At 36.8% G+C, this 26,292-nt stretch overlaps 1 protein-coding gene across 1 annotated transcript in view; it reads right to left on the minus strand.

Annotated features, from left to right (window-relative positions):
- Window positions 1-322: 322 nt before the first annotated feature.
- The window catches only part of SWAP70 (switching B cell complex subunit SWAP70), a 34,809-nt gene continuing 8,839 nt past the window's right edge, over window positions 323-26,292 (minus strand). The window contains exons 2-12 of the mRNA XM_034417070.3: window positions 22,651-22,791; window positions 17,536-17,709; window positions 16,168-16,395; window positions 11,767-11,913; window positions 10,965-11,073; window positions 10,094-10,275; window positions 7,762-7,869; window positions 7,427-7,593; window positions 5,280-5,478; window positions 4,380-4,476; window positions 323-2,566 (exon numbers count right to left, since the gene is read on the minus strand). Coding sequence (XP_034272961.2) covers window positions 2,457-2,566; window positions 4,380-4,476; window positions 5,280-5,478; window positions 7,427-7,593; window positions 7,762-7,869; window positions 10,094-10,275; window positions 10,965-11,073; window positions 11,767-11,913; window positions 16,168-16,395; window positions 17,536-17,709; window positions 22,651-22,791 — 1,662 coding nt within the window. The 3' untranslated portion in view covers window positions 323-2,456. The remainder of the gene's footprint in view (window positions 2,567-4,379; window positions 4,477-5,279; window positions 5,479-7,426; window positions 7,594-7,761; window positions 7,870-10,093; window positions 10,276-10,964; window positions 11,074-11,766; window positions 11,914-16,167; window positions 16,396-17,535; window positions 17,710-22,650; window positions 22,792-26,292) is intronic.

Here is a 26,292-nt window from a genome sequence, read left to right on the forward strand (position 1 = left end):
TGTAGAGAAAGGCATCATCAAAAATAAATATTTTCCTGCCGAGTACCGTGTTTCCCCGAAAATAAGACCCCGTCTTATATTTTTTTGAATCCTGAAATAAGCGCTTATTGCCATGTGTTCAAAAGCCCGATTGGGCTTATTATCAGGGGATGTCTTATTTTGGGGGAAACAGCATATTAGCCTATGCTGTCAGGCATCCCTTTCCTGCAAGAATATTAAGTATCATAAAGAAAGAGAAAGCGTGGCTGTAACAGGAAAAAAAACTTTAAATTTGCATTTAATAACCCATTCTGTCCAAAGCCAACATAAAATGGAATAAATGTTCAAATACTAAAGTTTTCTTATTTATTTTAACAAATACTAAAGCAAAAACAAAATGGAACACATGAAAAACTGGCAGTTTCTTAATTTGGTCCAACAGTAATTAGCACAACAAATAGCTTAACTAATGTAAATTAACAGTAATAATTTGGTAGTTTTGATATTATAAATATATCTCAACTGGTTTCTCAGGATGTACCAGAATACAACACTCCTAGTACAGCATTGTTGGTTCTTATCCAACTACAATGTTTATATATCAACAGCATAAAAAGTCATGATTACTGTACAGTAACTACACATTTAAGAAAACTTAGTATTAAACTACAATACTCATTAAACAGGTTGAAGTTATTTTATAAACACTTTTCAGTTACAAAAACACAACAAAATAAAAATGAAGATTTGTACAAAGCCTCAATTTGATGCTTCACTTTGATGACCTTCAATGATGCCTCCCTTTGATGTAGCTCCATAAAAAAGTCCAACTTCCAGATGTCAATTCTGACAGGCTAATTTTGCATATACAGAAATTATTTCCATCAATGTGAAGTGGCCTATTTCCATTCTTTGTGGAGACCCCAAAGCTAAGCCAATAGTTTTTCCATTGATATAAAGTGGTATCATTGCTTCAAGTGACCAGAATCAAGGCAGTTCCGTGAACTGATGCAATATCACTCCTAAAAAAAGAAACTACACAAAGAAGCTAATACTATTGTAATTCATCTATAGTTGCTCATTTCTTATTTTGAAAGTTATTTCACTGTTTCGTATCTTACCTTTCTACACAATTTTTACCAAAAAAAAAAAAAACCCACCAAATCTCACTAATAAAACCACAACACAGTTTAAAAACAAAAACAAATAATCCAAGATTTCTTCCTCCTGGGAAGTTTGGGATGTTTGAGATGAGTTTTGCCTACCTATCTTTTACCAAATAGCTTTTTCTCTTAAAAAGGCCCAAATTTTGAAGTTTCCAACTCAGTCAATATTATTCATGCTGCACATTTTCCTAATTTCAACTCAACTTATATGAGAGTTCCATAATTTTTAATTAAATGAATGGGCACTTATTTGACAGCATTTGCATGATTCTCCTAATGACTTCCACAATTGATTAGCTTATCTTTTTCAAAGTAATATTTTATTTCGGAAATAATTGAGCTACAGAGAATCAACTGATAATACACTTCATTACTTTTAAGTCTAATATATTAATGCTACATTTACCTGCAAAATAATTTAGCAATTATTAGTTGTATTTGGACTATATACGAAATCAAGGAAATTTAGTGAGCAAGGATAGACTATTAATTTGAATCGGTTGTAATCAATTGGTTGACACTATGGATAACCCTATGCATACTTTCACAGAAGAAATATGTTCATATGGCCAAGATTAGACTATAAATTTCTGGATCAGGATGCTAACCATCTCTCAACAAAATCAAAAATGATATTCAGCTATCTGTTGTCTTCAGGCTATTAGTGTAATGATAAAAAAATCAAAAGGAGGCTGTGAGGTGTTCAATTTTTCTTTCTTTTTCTCCCTTTCAAACTACAGGATTATTTACTTGAGAATATATTCTGTATTTATATGGGGAAAGTATTTCACTCACACACTAATACACTGTGCCACTAATACACTGACATAATGGTCCAAATTGCTGTTTCTCCATGTATCTTTGGCCTGGATTTACCAAGGATAACAATCTTCCTACTGTTCACATAAGCTTTTATTGCCCCAGTTATAAAAGTAAGTAGGTAAATTCATCGTTTTCTAATCAACTTAGGTTAACAATATATGTAAAAAAAGCTCACTATATTCCCAATGTGTTCTAGTTCATTCAACTTGTCCAATTCCAAATTTCAAAAGAACACACTTCAAATTACAACATTCACATTTTCATAAACCGCACACAATTATTCAGACAGTTTATGTAAACTTTTATTTAGCTCTCTCAGAAATTCTGTTATAATTCATGTCGTGCGGTAGAACTTGTATTTTGTATTCAAATTTTTTTAAGTATCTTGAGCTAGCGTGAAGTATATGCAATAAATTGGTATAACAATATTTTATTTAATTATCAAATTTCTGCTCTATGCGGCCACCAATTGTATTTCAGCCACGTTTGCTAATCAGAAGTGCCCCTTTTCCCTTTCCAACTCTTCTCTCTTTGCTCAAGTTCAGCTTCAGTGAAGGCCGCCGGTCCCCAATTAGTAATCAAATAGGAATTTTTGGAACCTATAAGACATAATATTTTAGATTTAGTAATTTAAACCTAATGTATTACTTGCATCAAAATCTAGTTCTAACTTTGCCTTATGATTGGTCATGTGAGAATATAGCTGGGAAAAATATATTAAAAATGCGCCCAATCAAAAGCATTTAAATAAAAATATTTTTATTTAAATATACATCCTTATGTATAACAAAATGGTTTGAAATAAACCAATAAAATGAATATATTATAAATAAACCAAATAATATTAATAAAATGGTTCAGGGACACCTGAATTTTCAAATTAATACATTTTGACTTGGTACCAAAAATATCATACTGCCGCTACCAATTTTATTACTATGGAAGTTTGAGAATTAAAATCAAAAGCACCACCAAAAGAAGTATGTCTAGCTTGACTCCTCTCTCTCCTTTACTGTATAATGCACTTTCCTTAATAAAGTTTAACTGAGATGACTTCCTTCTAAAGTTCCTGTGACACAAGTAGGGACAGAGAAGCCTTCATATTTGGAATTCCATGTCATTTAGGGCTCTGCAAGCAAAACTAACAGCTTCAATTAGACATTAAATATACCTCATTCAAAGTCTGCCTATGCAGGTTAAACCTTTGATGGTGTTATCTGCATCAAGTGAGGGTTCCAAGAAACCTTCAGAGACACTCATATATAAATCATTACAATAGTATAATCAAATAGTTTTAAACATGTAGCTAGACTATCTTGCTCAGGAAGAATGGTTGTTGAGCCATTGATAAAGTTAGCTAGCTGGTACCACTGAGGCCACTTGGGAACCCATGAATCATGTTGAATGCAAAAATACATATAAGTGACATATCTAAATTGATTGCTCAGCTATCTTCTGGATATAAAAATATCTTTTGATTGATCAGCTTTCTATGTTATGATAAATCACTGTCAATACAATATTTTCATGCTGTCCATTTTCAATTTCACATTGTGATCTACCCTATGGAAAGTATTTATTCTCAGCACCTTAATTTAAATTTAAAACAACTACTAAAACATTTAGTAGTGGTGACATATCAAAGCTGCTCTGAAGAGCATTTCATTATCTTTTCTGATAAATTATAATTACAGACAATAATGTTCACATTGCATTTCAATGCCATCTACAATAACATAATTCCCTTGTCTGAAAATTTCCTGTTGAACCAGAAGCTTATATTCTTTATACAGTAGATTAACTCAGTGGTTGATTAACACATATTTGCTTGGTTGAATTCCATTAAAAACCTGAAACTGAACTTCATTGTTATTTCAAGATAAACCATAAGAAATATCCTTCAGAAGTTCAGCTTCCATAAAGGGGAAAGGAGATAGACCTATATACATTATTATATCCTGGTTACAACATAAATGCATCTCTTATTGAGCACTTATAATTGGACAATAATAAATAAAGGCAGAATAATCAATATAACATAAATGTTGTAAATAAACCTCAAGAGCTTAACGCATTGTAAGCCGCCCTGAGTCTCCGGAGAAGGGCGGCATATAAATCAAATTAAAAAAAAAAAAAAGAGCAAAGGCCAACAGAGTTTTATGTCATGAGGCTAATGAGAAATTTGACTTGAAGGCACCTAAAAACCTCAGCTGGCAGTGTTTGCATTGACTTCCTTTCTTCTACTCGGAATTTGGTTCAGCTATGTTTCTCCAGACAATAGGACACACTAAACGGGAAGTGCAGCCTAGACTGACTCAGTAATATTCAGACTTCTTGGAAACCATAATGGGTTATTTAAGATAAAAATAACAGCATGAATACTGATTCACAAAATAAAGGGTTGTTTCCTACCTGGTTCAATCAATCGAATTAATCCCTCATGATGAGCTACTCTATCTTTCCAACTTTTAGTTTTGCTTGCTGCTACTTCCAATTTCTTCTTTACCTCCTGAAACAGAATTAACACCAACATTATACAGAAACATTTTTTTTCAACAGAGATTCTCAAAACAGCACAAAAAGAACACCTTTGTAATCCACAAGATTACAAAAGGCTGGACTTTAACTGGATGTGGGCAGGGATCAAGCCAAGGTCAGCACATGAAGGACTATACAGTTGCAAACATTTGTAAAGCATGTATTCACAGTGTCCAAAGCTAATCTTAGCTGCCTCTAAGTTACCCATAAGTTACCAGGACATAACTATGCTGTGTATCCCTATAGGCATGGTTTCTTAGCAAAGATAACTTTTCCAAGTTTTATCAACTTCCTAAATCTATCCCTGATATGGCTTTGAGTTACAATTATCTTTGATCCATCACTGCTCATTTTATTATTGTACCAAACTGGTACAATATTTTATCCTGGTAATTCTTCATAGATAATTTTCAGTTGAAGTCTATTATTATGTCTGTGTATACTGTACAAACATAAATGCCCAATAAGAAATGATTCAACTCTGTGAAGTGGTCAAAGACTCTGCAGTCTTGTGTCTTAAAGACGGTATAAATCAAATGACTTAGATAGCCCTGTTACCAACACTTGAACACATTTAGGTGACTGACGACAAGCTGTTGTGCACACATGCTTATGGAGATGAGTTGGGAAAGTTTTACAGCATCCACACTGAGCCTTCTGAGGAATACAATTGCCTTCACCCTTCAAGGAAGAATGTTTCAGGCATATTAATATATTTTGCAAAGTGTCCCTTCATATACTTTGTATAATCCTAGGAAGGTTACACTAGCTCACCTCATATTGTTCAAAGGCTTGCTTCCTCTCTAATTCCAATTCTTCCAACTGCTGCATGGCGACCTGTAGAGCATGTTCCTTCATTTTCCTCTGGTTTTCCAACTCTTGCTTTTCTGCCTCAGTCACCTGAATGGCCTGTTGCTGCTCTAAGTGCCACTTTTCCAAATCTGCTCTTTTCGTTGTCTCTTCTTCTAGCAGTCTAAAAAAAAATTAAGTAACTATTAATTCAGGACTGACACAACATGTATGCCTTTCCCACATGAATTGAATAGTTAAGAAAACATAACCTAAAACAATTCCACGGAAATTGCTCGTTTTCGTGCTTCAAGTCCATCAAGATACCACATTCAGAAATGAAAGCATCCCACATATATGGTATGGTTTTTCCTTTTTCATTACGCCATTTAGCATTTGCATCAGTGGTGAATTCCTCCAAGATTTGCCACCAGTTCCCTGAGCGCGCATATGCAGTGCGCACCAAACACAAACTGTGTGCGTATGAGTAGTGCGCGCTTTGCATGGAAAAAGGAGGCTTAAGAAGGTAAGTAAAACAGCGAGGGGGGGAATAGCTATGCCGCGCGATTTAGATTCGCTAGAAAGCAGGATTTCCTGCTTTCTAGTGAATGTAAATCGCGCGGCACAGCTGATCGTCGGAAATACCGGTTCATTTAAACTGGTAGCGTTTTTTTACTACCGGTTCACCTGAACCGGTGCGAACCGGTAGCATTTCACCCCTGATCTGCATATAGTTCTTATGACCACAGATGGGACCAGAAGTTCGGTTGCTAAACAATGTGGTCATAAACCAAGTCATTATGCAACTGGACCCAACTTTATGAGGTTTGCCATGGTCATTAAGCAAATCATGCGGTTAAATGAATTCAGCTTCCCCAATTGACTTTGCTTGTCAGAAGTCATCTGGGAAGTTCATAAATCGCAATTGTGACCATATCAATGGTGGGTTGCTCCCGGTTCGCACCAGTTCGCAAGAACTGGTAGTAAAAATTTGTAGTAGTTCGGAGAACTGGTAATAACTTTGCTGGACACGCCCCAGAACCGGTCCCCGGCCCGGTCGCCGGTCGCTTACCCCACCCACCTCATCAGAGGCTTTTTTTTTTACTTTTAAAAGCATTTTTTCTACAACCTCTTCGGTGGAAAATATGCTTTTAAAAGTAAAAAAAAAAAGCCTCTGATGATCATGCAGCTTAGCTGGGATCATCAGAGGCTTCTGAAAGCATTTTTTTCTGCAATCTCTTCGGCCAAAGAGGTTGTAGGGGAAAAAAATGCCTTTAAAAGCCTCTGGTGATCCCAGCTGAGTTGCCTGATCGTCAGAGGCTCCTAAAAGCATTTTTTTTTTTTGGCAACCTCTTAAGGTTGTAGAAAAAATGCTTTTAAAAGTAAAATAAAAAAAAATTGGCCACACCCACCCAATCACATTACCCACCCGCACCAAGCCATGCCCACAAAATAAGCCACGCCCAACGAACTGGTAGTAAAAAAATTTAGAACCCACCCCTGGACCATATGATTCTGCGACTGTCATAAATGCAAGCCAGATGCCAAGCATCTGAATTACACGTGTACACGTGAACATTGAGGAGATAAGATATTCATAACTTCGAGGATGGGTGGTAAGCCCTTTTCCAAGGCTGTTGTAACTTTGAACCATGGTTAAATGAAGAGTCATAAGTCAAGGACTACCAATACTTCAGTTAAATGTGCTTCATACATTTGCTTCAACTTACTTTTCAGTCTACAAACAACTCCACATGACATATTTTGTTTACATCTCTGTGGTACTGTAATATTCTGAGAAGCAGAAAGAGGGAAACAATCCTTCAGAATGATTCAAGGACAGAGAATTCTTTTTAAATGTAAGAATGATATTTAGGGGTGAACTTTCGTTCTCCCAGTTTGTGGGTTGGTTTCTGAACATTTCCGAACAAAATGTTCGGAAACCAACCCACAAGTTCGGAAAACGGAACTTCACTCTCATCCTACACCCAAGCTACAGATATCCGCCACTATTGCAATGATAGTTAGGTTACTTAGGGAGTCTACAGTTTCTATAGTCTCTGCCATCCTTCCTTCTGGAACATAAATGACTGCCAGCTTTAGCATCCAATTCTATCAAATTACACTCTGACCTGGCTTGAAGTCTCCTGACAGTTTCCTCATCTTGACGGGCTTGTTTCTCATCCTCCAAAGCTTCCTGTAGCTGATTATACATTTCCTCAAGTTCTTTGACTCTCAGTAAGTACTGCTCAAGCTCAGATGATTTCTGAGCAACCTGTTCTTCCATTTGCTGTCTTACCTAGAAAACAAGAAATGAATGAATGCTTCGGGAAAAGCAGTGCTGCCTATTTCCATAAGAGAGAAGAAGAAAGTTTGCAGCTTTTCCTTTTTGTCCAAACATGTACATGCTGTAAATATATCATTAAAGAAACCACGTCAGAGTTAGCCCATTCTTTTGCTGACGTACCATTTTTTCTCTCTCCAGTTCAAGACTGAATCGATCTTGTAATTCTACTTGAGTCTGCAGACGTTTTGTCTCTTCTTCTGACGCTCGAGCGGCTGCCTCTTCTAGTTGCTGGGCCAAAGAAAGAAAAACAATTAGCATCTGTTTCCAGTTAATGTACACATGAAAGTACAGATCAACTATTCAGTATGCATACTGAAGTATAAACATACTTCTTACATTTTTTCATAAAAGCAAAAATTTTATCTATCTATCTATCTATCTATCTATCTATCTATCTATCTATCTATACGTACATACACACACACACACACACACACACAATTAAAAAGAAAGGAATTATGTGCATCAAGAAGGGGTTAAGGAAGGAAGGACCTCCAAGTCTCCCCTAAGGTTTTGTGTAAAACATTCTGAAAAGATCAATCACTATCAGCTCTCAAATGGTGCATAAACAATAAAAAGTTGGTGAAAGATTAAACTCTACATATGTTTCTGTAGAGCTGGAGATAAGATAAGCATTTCCAAAAATAGCACAGTCAATGTTCAAAACTCATGCAAAACCTGTTTCTTCTAGCACAAATTTACTCTGTCAAAATAAGTAAACTACAGTATTTTGTGGCACAAGAAGTATGAGAAATTTGGGAACTGAATTTCTCTAGTAAAGTAATCCCCATGTATTTTGAGGCACGCCTAATTAGAAGTTTCTGAATGGTTTAGTTAAACGAAAACAAGGAAATAGTATAAAGGAGCACTTGTGCAACATTTAATGCTTACAGTAGCACCACTATAGGTTCCTAATTCTCTCAATCTGCTATTAGGAAGGAACATTTCAATGACTCAGGTAATTTGGCTTGGCTGAACTGGCATTTCTTTCTATCAACAATTAAACTTTAGGTTTGAATTAAAACACTGATTCAACAAATGTGAATTCATTCTTGTTTTTGTTAGGTTGCTATGCTGCTTAAAAAATATAGCAAGCCACCATCAATGTCAAATACCCAAATTCTGCATCTATGACAGAATGTTTTGCTAGAACTTCAGAATGATACAATACTCCTGCCTCATTTCATAAGTACTCTCAGTTTTCTTGGATTCATTACTTGACTAATACTAGAACTTTTCCTTGAGAGTCTGGCTGAAATATATAAAGAATAGTTTTTACGTGCTATTCTGCTCCTGTGTATTTATTCTTTGCTTGAATGCTCATTTCATTTTACATTGAAAGTGCTCAGATGTAAAAATATATCTCATTCTACAATCACCATTAAAGATATTTTAGATATGCATATGTCAAATTTTAGCTGTGAAATATCCTAACAATTCTGCAATGATCAAAGCTGCCAATGAAGATCCGGCATCTTAGTTATTATTTAAAGACAGTTATGCTTTCATAGGCATAAAACATTAATGCGTATGAAAGCATTAGGAGAAAAAAAAGCAGACACTCTTATCATTTCCTTAGTCTGCAAAATTATTTCAAGCTGAACTGAGTGCCTGGTGTCACCCAAGAAACCTCTCCTTGACTGTAAAACAACTAAGATAACCAATGCGCAAATTACTGGGAAAAACACCTCTGTGTTATCATTCCAAATGAGAACTTTTGTGGTTTCAATACATAGCATTTTTCTTCCAACAACTCTTTCTTTAAATCCAGTAAAACATCTATATTCACCCCCAGTCTTTGTGGGGACAAACAATTTCTCCTGCCCTCTCAGTTTTCCATAACATAACATTTCCAGGAACATTTAAGAAGAATGATGCAAGATTACCAATTCTCTGTGGCAATGCTGAAACAGAAATCTTAAGAAGGAACTTCACCAACCTGTCCTCCTTTCTGGATGCCCTGAAGACTTGATTTTAGATAATTATGTTCAGGGCACTTTCCTAGGACAGTACACTATATTATTTCCATATGTTAATGCATACATTGCTATAGTCATGAACCACAGTGTAGTGGTTAAGCTACTGGACAAGGAATGGGTAGACTGGTTCTAGTTTTCCCTTAGCTATAGAAGCCAGCTATTAGGCCTTGGGCCAGTCAATCCCTCTCAGTCCTAATCAATGTCAGATTCTGCAGTGAGCAGTCTGAAGCACAACCTCCTCAGGGCATCATATATTGACAATTCTGTTGCGTGAATTTAAATGAGCCTGAAACAAACTCAGAAGACCCTACTATCTAGCAAGGTAAATTTTAAGAACATCATCAACCAAGAATAAGAAGAACTAAGAAGAACAATGACTTCTACAGTCCCCACAAATCCATGGCTTCAAAAATACAGTTTACAACTAAAGTATTAATCCTACATTCTAGAATGTTACAAAAACTCAGATTTACCTTTCGGACAGTTTCCAGTTCCTTCTGCTTATTTTCATTTGCTATTTGGAGCTCTTTCATTTGTCTCTCCAATTCTGCTTGTTCCGCCTGCAGTTTTTGGCGTAATTCTTTCCGTTTCTGGCGTGCCTCTTTATGAGGTGAAGGGCTTTTTAATTTCAGCAGATTTATCATTGTCTGAATGGCTAAATAATGAGAATAGCCACGATAATATTTCTAATTTAAGTCCATAAATACTCTTATTACTTTTTCAGTCTTATAATGCTCTGTTTCTAACATTAGGCCTTCATCAATAATTTTAAAAATAAAACCACATTTGTTTGTCAAAAAAAAAAAAACCCCGTAGTGTATCAATATCAATAATGTAATAGTGATATATAATTATAGTACGTGAAATATCAGAATGAAAATAGTTAATATCAAATACAATTTGTACTTTGTGATAATGCTAGTTCTCCGTACAATGAAATACATTTTTCACCATAATTACTGCATGGGGGTTAGTGATAAAACCAGTCAGATGTACAATCAGACATATAATACAGAACCAAAACATTTGGCCAGAAGAGAGAAACAGAAATAGTAGTTAGATAATTATTTAACTCAGAATAACAGAGTTGGAAGGGACCTTGGAGGTCTTCTAGTCCAACGCCCTGGTCAGGCAGGAGAGCCTATGCCATTTCAGACAAATGGTTGTCCAATCTCTTCACTGGCCTGAAGCTTAGTAGGACATCTATTGTCTTATTAGTAGTCAGATTTACAAGTGACTTCACAACAGGCTCATGAACAGGAGGGTCCATTAAACAGTGAATAGAAAAACAGAATTTATAAGCTTCCGAACTGGTTTCTATCAAGCAAAACAGTAAAAGTTTACCGTGAATCCACTCCTGTTTCTTCTTCTTATCAGAGGCACTAATCTCAAAACATTTCTCTAAATTATTTATAAGAAAGAGACATTTTTTGCCATCTTTGTCGGGCAAGGCCTAATAAGAGAAAATAAGATTGTTTTCTATGAAGCATAACAAATATGACATTCACAATATTGTTTGTTAGCTCAGAGCCTCTGAACATTTGAAATATCCCAAAAATAATATCCCCATGCACAAAAGTTAAACATGAATAAATGTTATATCATTTTTTTTTTCTAAAACAAGCTATCAAGGTATGTTTGGGGCAATTCAAATTTTCTCCCAGTTTCATGAAAAATATTTGAGTGATTTGCATTTTTAGAACACCCACACTATAAAGATGAAAATGGTGTTGATCAATGCTGTTCACAAGGAAAGTGCTTTATTCTGAATCATATTTGTAAGACATGTCCCACTTCTAATGTAGCCTTTGCAGGAACAGGCATAAATTAAAATAAAATGTGCATTTTTTTTTAGGCATGTCAGAGAGAAAAAAACCCCAGCTGTATAGTCTATATGGAATACTACTCTTTTTCACTGGATAACAAAAATTTCATAAATTAAGAAAGAATCCCGAATGGACATTTCAAAAAATAAAGATTCTTCCCTCTTTTCATGAATACTATTGTTAGCACTCTGTTGTATTCTCCATGAAAATAAAAATTCCAGAATTTATCTAACAGGTTGAATCAAATATATGTAAGTTATGTTATTTTCATATCCATCATCTAGAAAAGTATTATTTTTCAAACATTTGTTTATTTTTACCTCCACAGTACAGTTGCCATCCAGTGCAATGTCTCCTCTTTTGTCTTTTAAATCTTCACTAACATAATACGATATAACATTTGGTTTTAAAACAAACCAACGTTCTGTCCAGTTTTTCCTTTTGTGACCCTTCTTCCACATATAACCCTATAAAAACAATGAAGTAATTACATTATTTTAACTTTGAATGTTTAAATTCTCCAAGAGATATTACTCAGACTTTTCCATCAATCACTGTGGCGTTTAAACATAATTTTTAACAAGCAGTTTATGAAAAACCATCAGAATAACTCAGCTTTTTATCTTCAGTGAGAAAAAAAATGTAAATCCTTAGAGAAAAAGAATGATACTTATTGGACGGAGAGGAAGTCCTCTCTGCCAGTAAGCACAGCTGACTCTCAGCCTCTACTCCCCAACCCCCGGTCCATGGACTGGCACCTGTCTGCAGCATGCCAGAAACCAGGCTGTGCAAACAAGTGAAGTCTCATCCATGGGATGCAGGCAGCTTGAGAAACCACGCCCCCTCCCTTCCACGGAAAAACCTCTCTCCATGGAACCAGTCTCTGGTGAGCAAAAGGTTAGGAGCCGCTGGATTACATGATGTAAACAAAATTGGTCTTTGAAAGGCACAAATTATCATATCTTCTATCATTCAATATCAAATAACTGTTGAAAAATTTAAAAGATAGGAGTACATACCTGTTAGAAATTATCCACTTTGTAAACTATTTAAATAGTGTGAGACAGAAAGAAATTCACATTTAAAGACAGATCGTTCTATTATTTAACATGTAATAATTTACTAGACACTAAAGACTCTGAATATGCTATGAATCATCCCTTGAATCTTTGGTTGCCTAGCAATTTTATTAGCATAAATACCCACCAGGTTATTTTGCTTCCTAATTATAAAGGAATCCAAATTCAGGCATCCCAGAAAAATGGCCATGCATTCTCCACCTGAACTGATTCGATAAAAGGGAGCCCACTATCTTCCTGGATAATCAGTTCCATTGTCAAACACTTCTTATTGTTAAGAGACTTTTTCCTTCCCTAACATTCAAGCAGAATTGTCTTCCAGTAACTTAAATTCCATTTTTCATATCCTGTATTCTGGAACAGATGTCTTCTATTTGACATTCTTTCACATATCCAAAGAAAGACAGCTAAACTATCCCAGAACTTTCAATCACTATTTATAGGTTACAGTTTTTAGTCCCCTGATCATCTTCATTGCCCTTCTCTAAATATGTGCCAGGTTTTTTTTCAAATCCTCCCTAAAGTGTGGTGATCAGAACTGGACATTGTACTCAAGATGAATATAAATAGAACAGGGTGAAAAGATTACTTCCTGAGTTTTGAAATTATGCTCCTATTCATGCAGCCTGAAACTGTATTTTCTTGTTTTCAGCCACCTTACACTGTTGATTCATACTCAGTTTGCAATCCATTATAGGTAGTCCAATTGGGACCAGCAAATTCATCACTAAATGCCATTGTTCACTTACTGAAAAACCACATGACCGTGACAGACTTATAATGTCACTTTCCATGTGCTTGTTATGTGAGTCATTGCAGTTGTTAAGCAAGACATCACACAATTGCAACTTGACATTTTACTGCCTCATTCTCCATTAATTCTGCTTATCAGAATTTCTTCTGAGAAGCACCAAAAATGGTGATCGCTTGACCACAAGGTGCTATGACACTCATAGATGTGAGGAGAGGTGGCAAAGCTGTTGTTTTTACACCACTATTACTTTGAACAGTCATTAAACAAGACATTTGGTAATGAGGACTCCAAAATACTACTCCAAGATATTTTTCACATATCTCATGTTCTACGGTACATGCATGCATACAATTTTTGTATCCTAATAGAGGATGTTAAATCAATAAAATAACCACAATATTGGTTAAATATAAAGAAAAATAAAGGAACATTGTATACATACAGCAAAACTAAATAAACAGACAACCACCACACTAAATAAGCTCATCTACAATGGGGGCCTAATGTCTGGATGGGAAACCAGATACCACCAGCTAACTCTTCCTTTTTCTCCTTTCTGAAGTTGGGAACACTGCTTACTATCTTCCAAGCCCCTGGCAATTCACAAATCCCTTAGGATGCCTCAATGATACCACATAAGAGCTTGGTTAGATTAATTCCTTTAATATCATAGGATGTCATTTATCTGTTCCTGGATATTTACATTCATTTCAAACATATAAATATCATCATCCATTGTGCTATCAGTCTCAAGATCCTTCAGTTATGATCTTCACAATGTCCAGACACATCACAAAGAATTTTGTTGAAGAAGACCCAATTAAAGCAAGAGTTGAGAGGCTCTACCTTTTCATTATTATGGTTCATCACAGTCAGTCAGATATTCTATCCTATTCAGGATATTCTATCCTACTTGCCTTTCAGAAAGTTATTCATTTTGGGCAATCCACAAGTTTCAGTTAAATATTTATGAACCTTAACTAAATCAGTTTCCTCACTAATTCTTGTCCCTTTCTCTTTTACCTGTTTTTAGAAATTTCTAAAAACAGGTAAAAGAGAAAGGGACAAGAACTGTAGTGTCAATTCACCAACCGAAACACAACAAATACACAATTTCATATTTTTAAAGATTAAAAACTCTCCAATGCTTTACTGTAAGAAGGATATACTATCCTTAAAATAAAGCACAATCCGAATGTTGCTGAATCTCTGTAGAGCACTGAGTTAAGTTTAAAGAAAACTAGATTTCAGCTAAAGGTCTTAGATCAATTGGAACAGTGTGACAACTTTTCTAAAAACTTTCTTGAAAGGCAAATGAGGCATTTTTAAAAAAAACGCTTTAGCATAAAATATCAGAGTTTCAGGCAGCAATGTAATTTGGTTGCATGCAGCGCTGTGATCAGTGATCAGAAGCTTGTACTGTGCTCAAAATCACAATGCCTTACAAAGAAAATGAAACCTTGGGGAATATTAGTGAATCACCTGACAGAACTGGGTCAGATGTGCAAGCGATCCTTAGGGGCCTTGGTTGCATTGAAACTAAACCACAACTGACATGTGATTTAAGCAAACCTTTCCCATCCTGCCCCCTTCTTAGCCATGCACCTGGACTTCTGAGATTTACGCTTCCTCTTTATGCCCTCATATGCTCCATGTTTCATGTCATATTCAAATTTGAGATACCACAGGCAACTGCAAAATAAATGTATGCATTTTGTAGAATTTAAGTCCTACAAAACTTTGTTCTCTTTGCTTTTAAGGTGCTTATCACCACATTACTATTTAGATTGTGGCAAACAGGATATTGATAACCACCAATTTGCCCATAAGGCCACACTTTAACCAAGGTGACGGTGGATGGCCGAGCCCAGGTTCCCTCACATGACGACTACCACCTCCTCAGGTTGCTTCAGGCAAGGGGCAAGCACTACACAGGAACAGAAAACTGCTTTGTTTCCTTGCCCTCCTGTGACCATTAGCCAACTGAAGGAGCACACAGCAACTGCTTATTTAGATTTGATTTCTAATTTCCAATTGACTTCACATGGGCTGGACAGGGACAGCCAAAGGACCGGATGTGGCCCAGGGGCCATAAAATGCCCAGATCTGATCTAGGATATCATTTCAGTCTTGGGAGTAAGGCTGATCAAATCTTCAGTAAGCGGTTTGAATGACATTATAGGATTTAGTTGCCTGGGGTAAGTTAGCTTAGCTCTAAATAAGTCTGAGGGTGCTTGGAGGTCAAACTTGTTTTTATTAGTTATTATCTAATATAATCAATTATAATTTCTACCATTATAGAAAATTATAATCTGTGGGTTAAAAAATTCACATGGCATGTTTATCTCCCATGAGCCATATTTGGTAGTAGGCCAAAAATCCCATGTTAAACTGTTAATGTTTTAGTCAGAAATTGTGCCATTGAATTACTGGTATATGCGTCCTATGATGCATTTGGTACCCCGAGATTAAATACAAACTGATGTAGAATTTTTAGAATTTTAACTTTCATTTCAAAAACTCTCCTAGCAGTGAATAACTATCTGATAGGGATGCTGACTTTATATTTCATAAAGAACACAGCAATTTTTTTTCAGTTCATAGTTCTTAGCTTCTTATGAATTGCAGAAGCCAATTAAAATATTGAGATTTATTTGTTCATCTAATTTATATAGCTGCCAATCTCGCAAGGAAGTGGCTTCTTGTGACACAAAAAAAATATTTTCAAACTACATTAATTTCAATTATTTTTATACTGAAATTCATATAAACCATACTCATCAAACAGCTTTTCTAAATGAAAAATTTGTTGTTTCCATATAATTTTATGAGGCATTAATAATACTGCATAATTAATTCAAGTTCATCTGTGTGTAGGCTGAGCTTACCTGTTTTAATACATCCAATATAAGTTCACTGAAGACTTCATTAATGCCCATTGACACTGTTGGTCCATCCATCCCTTTGCTAAACCGACCACTTCCAATGAGCTCAATCAGTTCCCAAGCAGAAAGACCTTCCCAATTGGCATCCAAACTGATCTTGTAATGTTCAAACTGTTCTTGATGCCAACCTAATCCCATTGCTTCTGTCAGCTTCTTAAGCAAATATTCAATCTGTACAGAAAGAGATACACAACAGCTGAGTGAATGTAACAAATGTGTAAGAAAAACTATTGCTGTAGAACAGGGGTAAAATGCACTTACCTTTCCTACCGGCTCGCTAATGTGCACGCATCATCATCAGCACGTGTGCTAGCTTCACGCACGCACGTGCCATCATCTGTGGATGCGCAGAGGGTCAAAATCGGGACGTGATGATGTCCCAGTTCAGGGGGCAGAGCCTCCCGCTGCTGATGCTATTGGCTTGCCGAACCACCCACCACTGGCACTACCAGCTTGCGCAAGCCGGATAGAGCTAGCTGCATTTCACCCCTGCCCTAGAATCTCTTACACTGCACAACTGCACTTTTTTTGTGTGTTCCTTCAAGTCAGGCAATTGCCTGAACATGCCTCTGCATTTTTCTTGGCAACGTTTTTGAAAGTGGCTTGCCATTGCCTCTTTCTGAGGGCTGAGAGAGACTGACTGTCCCAAAGTCACCCATCTGGTGAGATGTCTCAGGACTAGAACTCACAGTCTCCTAGTTTCCAGTCTAGTGCCTTAAACACTAAATGCAACTAACTCTCTTGTACCACCCATATGACCAAAATATTGGCCAGAATAAGAAAAAGTGAAAACAGCGTGAGAACTATATGCTGAACTAAATGCTGAGCTAACTTTGGAAGTTACTGGTACATTAAAAAAATACGTTTTTAAGGCAGTTTTCAAGCTAATAAATTATTGCATTCCTGAACAGATCAGTGTGTTCAGAAACTAAGTCTATCTGCCTTCAGCTATATTTCCCCAATGGCCATCCAGTGCTTATAAGAGATCCATTAGTGGGATGTGAAAGGTCTCTGGGCTTGGAAATAATATAGTCATTATGATTGGTCACCACTGATTCTTTGTTCTCCTTTTAAAACTCATCTGAGGTACTGCTGTCATCAGCCTGATTTTTAAGAGAAAAATAACCCTGTTTCAGTGATGTGTATAGTTGCATAGACCAACATACACAGACTTGTTGGATCTTTTTTTTTTCTGTTAAAAACTAGTAGAGAGAAATTATTCTTTTATGTAAAAAAATACTGTAAAAAGCCATCAGTTCTACTTAGCTCAAAGAAAAAAAAAATAGGATGCTTGAAATAACTCTTTCATACCTCTTCCGGCACAATGATTAATGGATATTTGTCTTCAGATAGAAAATTGAAGATGACCCACACTTTAAAAGCATCATCATCAGTAAGGAGTAAGGTACTTTTTGTGAGATTTTTTCTGGCACACAGAGTCCAGCACATTTTATAGAATTCAACTTTGTCAAAGTTGTCTTGAACCTAAATAAAAATAAAATATATATAAAAATATGGTACAAGACTCAACAATAAACTCAGGATGACAACAGCAACAGTGGGAAGATGTTGTGAATTCCACTCCTAAACCAACAGCAAAGGAGCATTTTCTCAGACAACTGAAGCTAAACAAAATACCTATTGTGTAGACTTTCTCAAAAACCAATTCTCCAGCTATTAAACATTGCACTTCATCTGTTTCCTTGATTACACTGAAAAAAAAATTTTTTTTTCTTTTACAACCCTGTAATCCCTTAATTTGAGATAGAGTTGGGGTGACTGAATGAAGCTGAGCATTTACTGGCCGGATGCCCTTCCTGATGCCTATGTGGAATTTGCAACAGGTATTTTCTTTTTGCACCCTGAGAGAGAAACATCTACTAACCTAAGGATTAATCATCCGAGTAGAAGGCGAGCATCTCCACCACTAGGCCACCACACCACTCTTGATTACACTGAAAATATTAGCAAAAAACCCAAAATCCTTTGTTCAGTCTTTATATGCTACTCATTTTTACAGCAATCACTGGTTTTGCTTCCTTTTTACCCTCAAGGCCACATTATACTCAAGTATAAATATTCTTTAAGAAGCAATTGTTTAAAAACCATGAACTTTTTTGATACTTGTTGCTATAACATAAGGTGTTCTTAATTAGAAGTTTCAGATTCAAAATCTAGACTGTAATTTTTTTAAAAAAAGAACTTTTTTATTTTTTTTTGCTAAACTGCCAGCCTGGGCATTTCTCCACTTCACTCTCAGTTCAACAGTACACACTTTGTTGAAAGCTAAGACTTGCCCACTGAGCTAGATAATTAATTCATTTGCCATCAAGAGCACAAGAGAAAGTATTTTGTAAATCTAATTGATATGGTCAAGGTGTTTTGCAAGAGAAATGTGAAACAGGAAAACGAATTTCATGTTAAACCAAGAGTTTATTGTTTTTTTTTTAAAGATTGTTACAGGAAAATTATGATAATGATTGGTAAAATTGGTAAAATATATTCTTTCCATAAAATATCATTGCCTAAGAAACTGTATTTATATTAACAGAATACAGTGATACTCGGAATGTATGCCCAGAAAACTCTGTATTCTTAAAACACTGATATGCAAGCAATCACTTTAACTAAAAGGTTTTTCAGTCAGTAGCCAATACATCCAGGTTGATCCATATCTAGTAAGAAGCTACGTAGCACATACTAAAGAGCATGGTAAAAAGCCAACCATATTCTACTATATCACATTAATATAAAGACATTAATATGGAAGGAAATGGGGCTGTCACTTCCCTCCCCTGGGTTCCCAAACTGGCTCAGACCAACAGGCATGATGTTTGCACTGAAAAACAGCTTTACAATGAAAACCTTTTCCCTTACGCAAAGTGTGTGGAATTCCATGTTTGGGACCAAAGTTAATTTTTGTTCTGTGCTAAATTTCCAATAATCTACTACTATATTTGCTTAAGAAACAGGAGCTTGCGCATTTGCCTATTACATTTGATCAGTAACAGAGCTGGAAGGGGCCTTGGAGGTTATCTAGTCCAACCCCCTGCTCACGGAGACCTGTACTAGGGATTCGAACTGCCAAACTGCGGACCTTTCTGATTGACAAGCTCAGTGTCTTAGCCACTGAGCCACCTAGTCAGGCTAAATGGTATGTTGTTAAAGATGGTGTGTTGCTTAATATTATGTGCAGAACACATATGCCTATCATGTTGGTAATTCAAAACTGCTTCTTTGAATCTCTGATTGAAAATTATCTTCTACTAGAGAAAATAGCCTATATTTAGGAAAGAAAGGATCCTGCAGAGGGGCTGCAATAGTGACACACAGAAAGTCTTACCTGTTCACTTTGTGTGTGTCTGTGCCTTCAAGTCATTACTGATTGCTGGCAACTGCTTGGACAGGTCCATGCAATGTTTTTGGCACTGCTTTTCCTAGGGCAGTGCCAAACAAAGACAAAGTGACTGGCCCTGAGCCATCCAGCTGACTTTGACTTAAACAGGGCTAGAACTCACAATCCCCCCCCCCCCGATGTCTAGCCTGGTGATTTATTCCACTACATCGAACTGCTTCTCAACTGGCTTCCCAGAAATCATTAATTTAAAGCTTTCAGAGTTTTGAGAAGCAACAATTCCTTAGGACTTTGCATATTTCTCACCTCCTCCAATGTCAAAGAAGCAGTTAGAGCTTCTCTGACATTCAGGAAGCCTTCTTTCAAGCGCTACTGAGTACTATGATAATTCCTCTCCAGAAACTAACTGCTTTCCACTGTGTGTAACTCAGGGGCAGGTTTCAAAACTCATTGCTACCGGTTCGCTCGTGGGTGCGTACACGCTCACTTGCTCTCGTGCAACGCTTCTGCGCATGCGCAGAAGCGTCTGGGTGGGTGGGCGGAGCCTCCCGCCACCACCAGTTCGCCTGATCCAGAGCGAACCAGTAGCAACCCACTGGTGTAACTTTAAAGGAGAAATCAGTCCTATACAGAGACATCATCTGGCCTTTTGGAAAGAAGTAACCCAGTCCTCAGTCTAATTCTTATGTTACCCATCTCCACTTTGGATCAATCTCTCAACTTAATAAGAAGGCAGATTCTTAAAACCAACCACTTTTGTGCATAAGAAAAAACCCACTCACTTTGCACAATCAGATATTCAGAGAAGTGCGAAATGATTCTACAGCTTCCTCATACCTGAAATCAGATTCCTGTGGTATTTATTACCGGCTTCCAAGTTGGTTGTGTTCACCCAATCACTGAGTTTCAGTAAAATGATGAAATAACATTGAAAAAAATAAAGCTCAGGGGATTTTATTTGTAATCAGAAGTACAGAACAAGGAAGTTCACCTTTTGGAGTTTCCACACTTTAAACACATTGCCTTCACTCAGAAAAAATATTTGGCTTTATTAAATATTAAGTGATTCAATTTAATAAGTTAAATATTTCCATCTGATTTTATTTCCAGATTTTGCTACATTTTTAAAGGGGCAAAAGCAGGTTCTTCAAAGTGTTGTATATCCTCTAATTTTAAAAATTATCACATTAATGATGATGGCAAACTATAGTACCATAGCAGTCAAGATGGTTCTAACATTTGCACCACTGTTGTCACCAAATTTAGTGACTGCACACAACTTTGTTGCTTTACATATGACAGAATAAGTATGTGCCCACAGGCTGCTTTAAATATATGATTAAAGCAGCACAGAAGTATTCTTGATTTAGACCAGTCACTTAGCAGCTGAAGTAACAACAGTCCTCCCCAGGGAAACTTATGACCCGGTTCCAACGGCCACCCCAACCCGCAGTCCCATTACTTCATTTTAGGTATTAAGCAACCAGACCATATTTGCCGCATCTTGTGAATACTGTGTTTTATATTTTGCTGAAAACCAACACATATTTCCAGTTTTTGACAAAACCAGACCATAGCAGACAACTGGTTCGGTTAACAAAAACCGCAAGAAAGATAAAACCAGGTCAGTCATATGACCCGCTTTACAACAGTCATGACTTACAACTGTAATGGACAGGCTCCATTACGGCCATAATTTGAGGGACTACCTCTATAAATTTTGCAAAGACACACACACACAAATCACATCTACCAAGCAGTCCTTATACAACAGCATGAGATCCAAGGAAAGTCATGCTTTCCATGCAGTCAGCCAAAACAATGTTTTACTGGTCTAAACAAAAAAATGTTAAGGTATTCTTTTTTCGGTTCTTTTTCCTTTAGAACACTACTACTTATTTGAGGTTACTGGAACCAGTTAGATAATTCTGATAATTTTCAGACAGAGAAACTCATTGAATTTTGTCTTATTGACAATTATATCTTTGCAGCGGGGCTGTGCGCGCAGGTGAGCAAAGCAAGCGCGCATGTGCGCTCTTCTGCGCATGCGCAGAAGCGTTTTGATGACATCGGGGTCGGTGGGTGGAGCCTCCCGCCGGTTTTACTACTGGTTCTATAGAACCGGTGCGAACCAGGGGCAACCCACCACTGACGTGATCAATAACAAAGCAATAGGTGATAAATCTGAGCTAATTTTTTTCTATGTCTATTCCACACTTTTAACTTACTGCTTATTGAATTATTATTGATTGTTATATGCTATATCAAGTTAAAAGTGATTATATAAACCACTTGGAAATCCTGCTCTCTCAACTAGTCTCCTGGCTAATTTAGATAGTTGGCTTGATAATACAGTTTGAAGTTTGGCATTGTCAAGCTATCCTTTTTTTTTTAATCTTGTAAGATCTTAAATTTAATTTCCTTCTTTTGTCAAACCACATAAAGGTAGTTATTTGTTTCTTCTACTCATTAATATCCCATTTTTAATAATTATTGAAATAATTTGAAACAGCAAGTTATGCCTTGGCAGAATATGATTACATCTCATTGAAGCAAATCTAGGCTGATCAGGAAATAATAACTCAGTTGGGGTTTATTCTCTCTGCAAGTATTGCTGTAAAAAATACTCTACATTCAGGAAAGAATCACTTTAGACTGCAAAGACCCTATTCTCAGTCAAATGATCAGAGGGAAAAGGGAGACAGTTGGTGGGTTCTGAGTCAACTTTTTTCCCTATAGGGAAGCAATGGGGGATTTTTTTTTATTCATTTGGAACTTTTTCTCTACAGCTGCTGGTTTGATCCTTCCCATTTCCAAATGTGATCTTCCTTCCTTCCTTCCTTCCTTCCTTCCTTCCTTCCTTCCTTCCTTCCTTCCTTCCTTCCTTCCTTCCTTCCTTCCTTCCTTCCTTTCTGTATCTCTGTCATGTCCTGTTCATTCTTTGGAGACTTATCCTTGTGACTAACAAGAGTTCCAAGGCCTTTACATATTTCCAGTATTTTGTTGGGTTGAAAAGAACAAAAGCTTAAATGAAAACTAACCACACATGTTAGGAATAGAGGCACACATACCTTTTCCAAGATGAATCTATTTAAATAAGGCATATATCCCTGATTAGAAACAGGTCCTTCATCATCATCCCTAAAATGCTCCTCTAAGGCCACTGGATCTTGAGGAACATTCAACAATGTGCAGAGGTTGTGAGAAAGGACCTAAAAATAGAGAAAAACAAATCAATTAAGATGATTTTCATACCTGTTTGTATAGATTTCTGGACAACAATACAGATATAGTTTGCTATTATTTTTTTCTGGGATGCTATATAATTCCTGATGCTATTAAATACTGAAGGAGAGGGGAAAACACCTGCAATATTACTTTTGAGAAAATACAGACTCCATTGGAATTAAAGAGATAAATGAATGACAAAAGGGAAGACCATTTGACTATACTCGCACTATAAAATTTAGGAGTTCATACAGAATACTTACTACACCAAAAAATGATACTGGCTTGAGAATGCGCATGTAAACCTATTTCAACTCTAAGCTTGAAATGTAAATGAAGAAAAATGCTGTTCCACAAGTGAATGGTCATAATTTTTATTCCTTTATTCCAGAATTAGTAATTGATGCTCACTTTTTTTCCTTGCCAATGCTTAATAGAGACACACACAAAAGTACCTAATCTCTTTGTCAACGAAGGAAGAAATTTATAGAGGACAGTTCTTTTAGAAGCCAGTAATTTGCATATTTACAGCCAACACATTCAGCAAATGTATTAAAAGCAACCAAGAGCAGAAGGGGCACCTTTAGTACTGAAAGCCTGGAAACCGTTCCAGAGCATCATTCCCACAGCTGATTATTTTTAATTTTTTAGAACCAAAAGTAAGGAAAGCATGACTTCTAAAATTCTTTCTAAACTCTTTATTCTACAGCATCCATCTCTATTTCCTTTTATGTAACAAACATTTTGTATATGTAATTATGTACTTTCTCTATATAAACTATTTGGAGGGTCTTCACTTACGCATTTTCCCCCTCATGTTGTGCATGTGAATGCTTGTGCATGCCCTGTGGAAATCACAGGGGAGGCTGCATAATCTCCACTGTAGGTCACATGACCAGAAGGAGGGTGAGAAGAAGAAAAGGTCTTTGAATGGAGCATAGTGCAGCATTCTGAACATCTGTGTGTGTTTCTCTCATACCATTAGTAGAAAGAATATGCAGGGAATTTTTTCTGGCCCATTTTCAAACTCAATCCATGTCCATCAATTGAGGGAGGGACAACTTGGAGAGGAGCAAATAACAGCATGTGCACAATGATGTAATCCCCAAATGCCATGACATACATACTTGCATCATTACCTCCTAGTACATCATATTATTAGTAAGATTAATGTAATTGAGGACCCAGTTGTGAGGGCAATAAGCTGACTTTGTATAAATATACAAAAGGATGAAGGCTATTGCTTAGCGCATTGTAAGCCGCCCTGAGTCTCCGGAGAAGGGCGACATATAAATCAAATTAAAAAAATAAAATAAAAATTGAGCACTTGTCATTTTGCTATTATCAAAGTTTTCAACTAAAAAGATCACGGTGCTTTCATTTCAGCTTGTTTTGCATACAAGAAGGAGTATGTCTTGCATATCAGGAGGAGCATTCATGTCCCTTCTTGCATATCAGAAGGGATATGATTTACATAATGGGAGTATTTGCAAGGTAAAATCGTCAACAAACCGCTTCAGTGCATTAACCACTGAAAACAGGCTGTACAGTATATTAAAAATGCACACACTACTTTGTGACACTCATGGAGGCATTGTGCAACTTTGGCGGATCATCAACTCAGGAGGAAGAGTACCATCTGCCATTTTGAGTCAGCAGCCTGCTCGTAACTACGAGTTGGTGGTAAGCCAGATGTTCTTAACTTGGCGATTACCTGTATCATGGCATTCATTATTGAAGATCTTAACTAAACACAACCGCCAATAGTTAAAACTGGTTTGAATAATGACCTCCTGAAGACTCCTGTGCTTTTCTGAGACATAAGAATAATGTGTTAGGTCCAGAGCAGACCAAACAATGTTTTGGACCAAGTTCAAAGGACAAAGGAAGGAATTGGAAACATCAACCAGGCAACTTTTACAATAACCTTGGCATGACATCAAAGCACAAACCAATAATGCTACATTTTCCTCTGTCAGAAACCCTTAGAACCTACAAATATTCTAATACTCACCCAACCCTGATAAACTGAACTGACTTCCTTCTATGCCTGCTACCTTTAAGTTCCAAAGTATCCTACAATATCATTCATGAATGTTCTGTGTTCTTTATAGTTTGATAGAACAATGTTAATAATGCAAAATACCAGTATTCTATATGCTTGTCCAATTCTAAGGATAGTACCTTTTATGAGACAAAACAAATACAAAAGTCATAAAGACTCCCTCTGAAGATGGTCAAGGAGCTTCAGTTAATTCGAAATTCAAATATCTGGTTATTATCAAAGCATATAATGTCACTTCTGTAATAGGTTCCCAGCTAATTCTGTGTTTATCAGCTTAAAATAGGTTTGGTTCACATAACTTGAAACACTGCCTACATCTTTATAAATCTGTCCTAGGTCCTAAGAAACTTACTGTTGAGTAAAATTGTAACACTGACTAGCAAGAGATATGACATTTCTATGGTAGTCTTTCTGTCATGAAGGCTTACCTGTTTCAAGTTAAGAATCATGCAAGCCAACCTATTTTTATGACACTCTTAAAGAATGGAAAGACTTTGAAGAAGAAGGACAGGAAGGCTTTAAATCGTGGGTGTCCAACCTTTTAGTTTGCCTGGGCCATATTAAGTGAAGAGGAATTGTCTTCGGCTGCATATAAAATACACAACACAGTTACTAAATATAAATAACAAACTTCTTGTTAAAAGTTTACAATGTTGTGGGGTCACATTACTAGCTGTCCAAGACTGCATGTGGCCCGCAGGCCATGGATTGGACAAGCCTGCTTAAAGAGTATGACTATTTATTTTTACATGAATCAATGAACATTTTTATTTTAAAAATTGATCTTTTACAGATAATCTTAAAAGTTACTCAAGAGCAGGTGACTAGAGTAACCACAAAACATTCTGGGAATGCAAGCAGCAGAAACCATAAGTAATAATACTACAAAGGAAAAGGGTTAGAAGTTATGGGTGCTCCAACACATGAGATTTTAAGAAAAGACTGGACAACCATTTGTCTGAAATGGTGGCGAACCTTTTACTCACCGAGTGCCAAACAGGTACACACTTCATTTATGTGTGGCTCCTCCCCTGAGCGCTGCGCGTGCAACCACACTATCTGCACATGCACACGCCTTTCGCATGCCCCCTGTGTGCTGCACATGCAGTTGCACTATCTGTGCATGTGTGTGGCTTTTGCCCGGCTCCCCCATGCGCTGCATGGACAATAACACCACCTGTGCATGCACATGTTTTTTGCAAGTGCAATGCATGCACACGAATGCCATTTGTGCATGCACATGCTGTGCGCAGTACGCACACGCACACACGCGCACACATCACAGGAGAGCTCCAAAGACCAGCTGGGTCTCCAGAATTGCACACATGCGCACCAGAAACCCAAACACCAGCTGGGGCGCGCGTGCATGCAAAGCTGCAGATGAGTTGGGTAACTGCTCGCATGCCTGGAAAGATGGCTC

The sequence above is a fragment of the Pantherophis guttatus genome, chromosome 1, assembly GCF_059756535.1.
Source record: "Pantherophis guttatus breed Tessera chromosome 1, ASM5975653v1, whole genome shotgun sequence".
In the NCBI taxonomy this organism is placed as follows: domain Eukaryota; kingdom Metazoa; phylum Chordata; class Lepidosauria; order Squamata; family Colubridae; genus Pantherophis; species Pantherophis guttatus.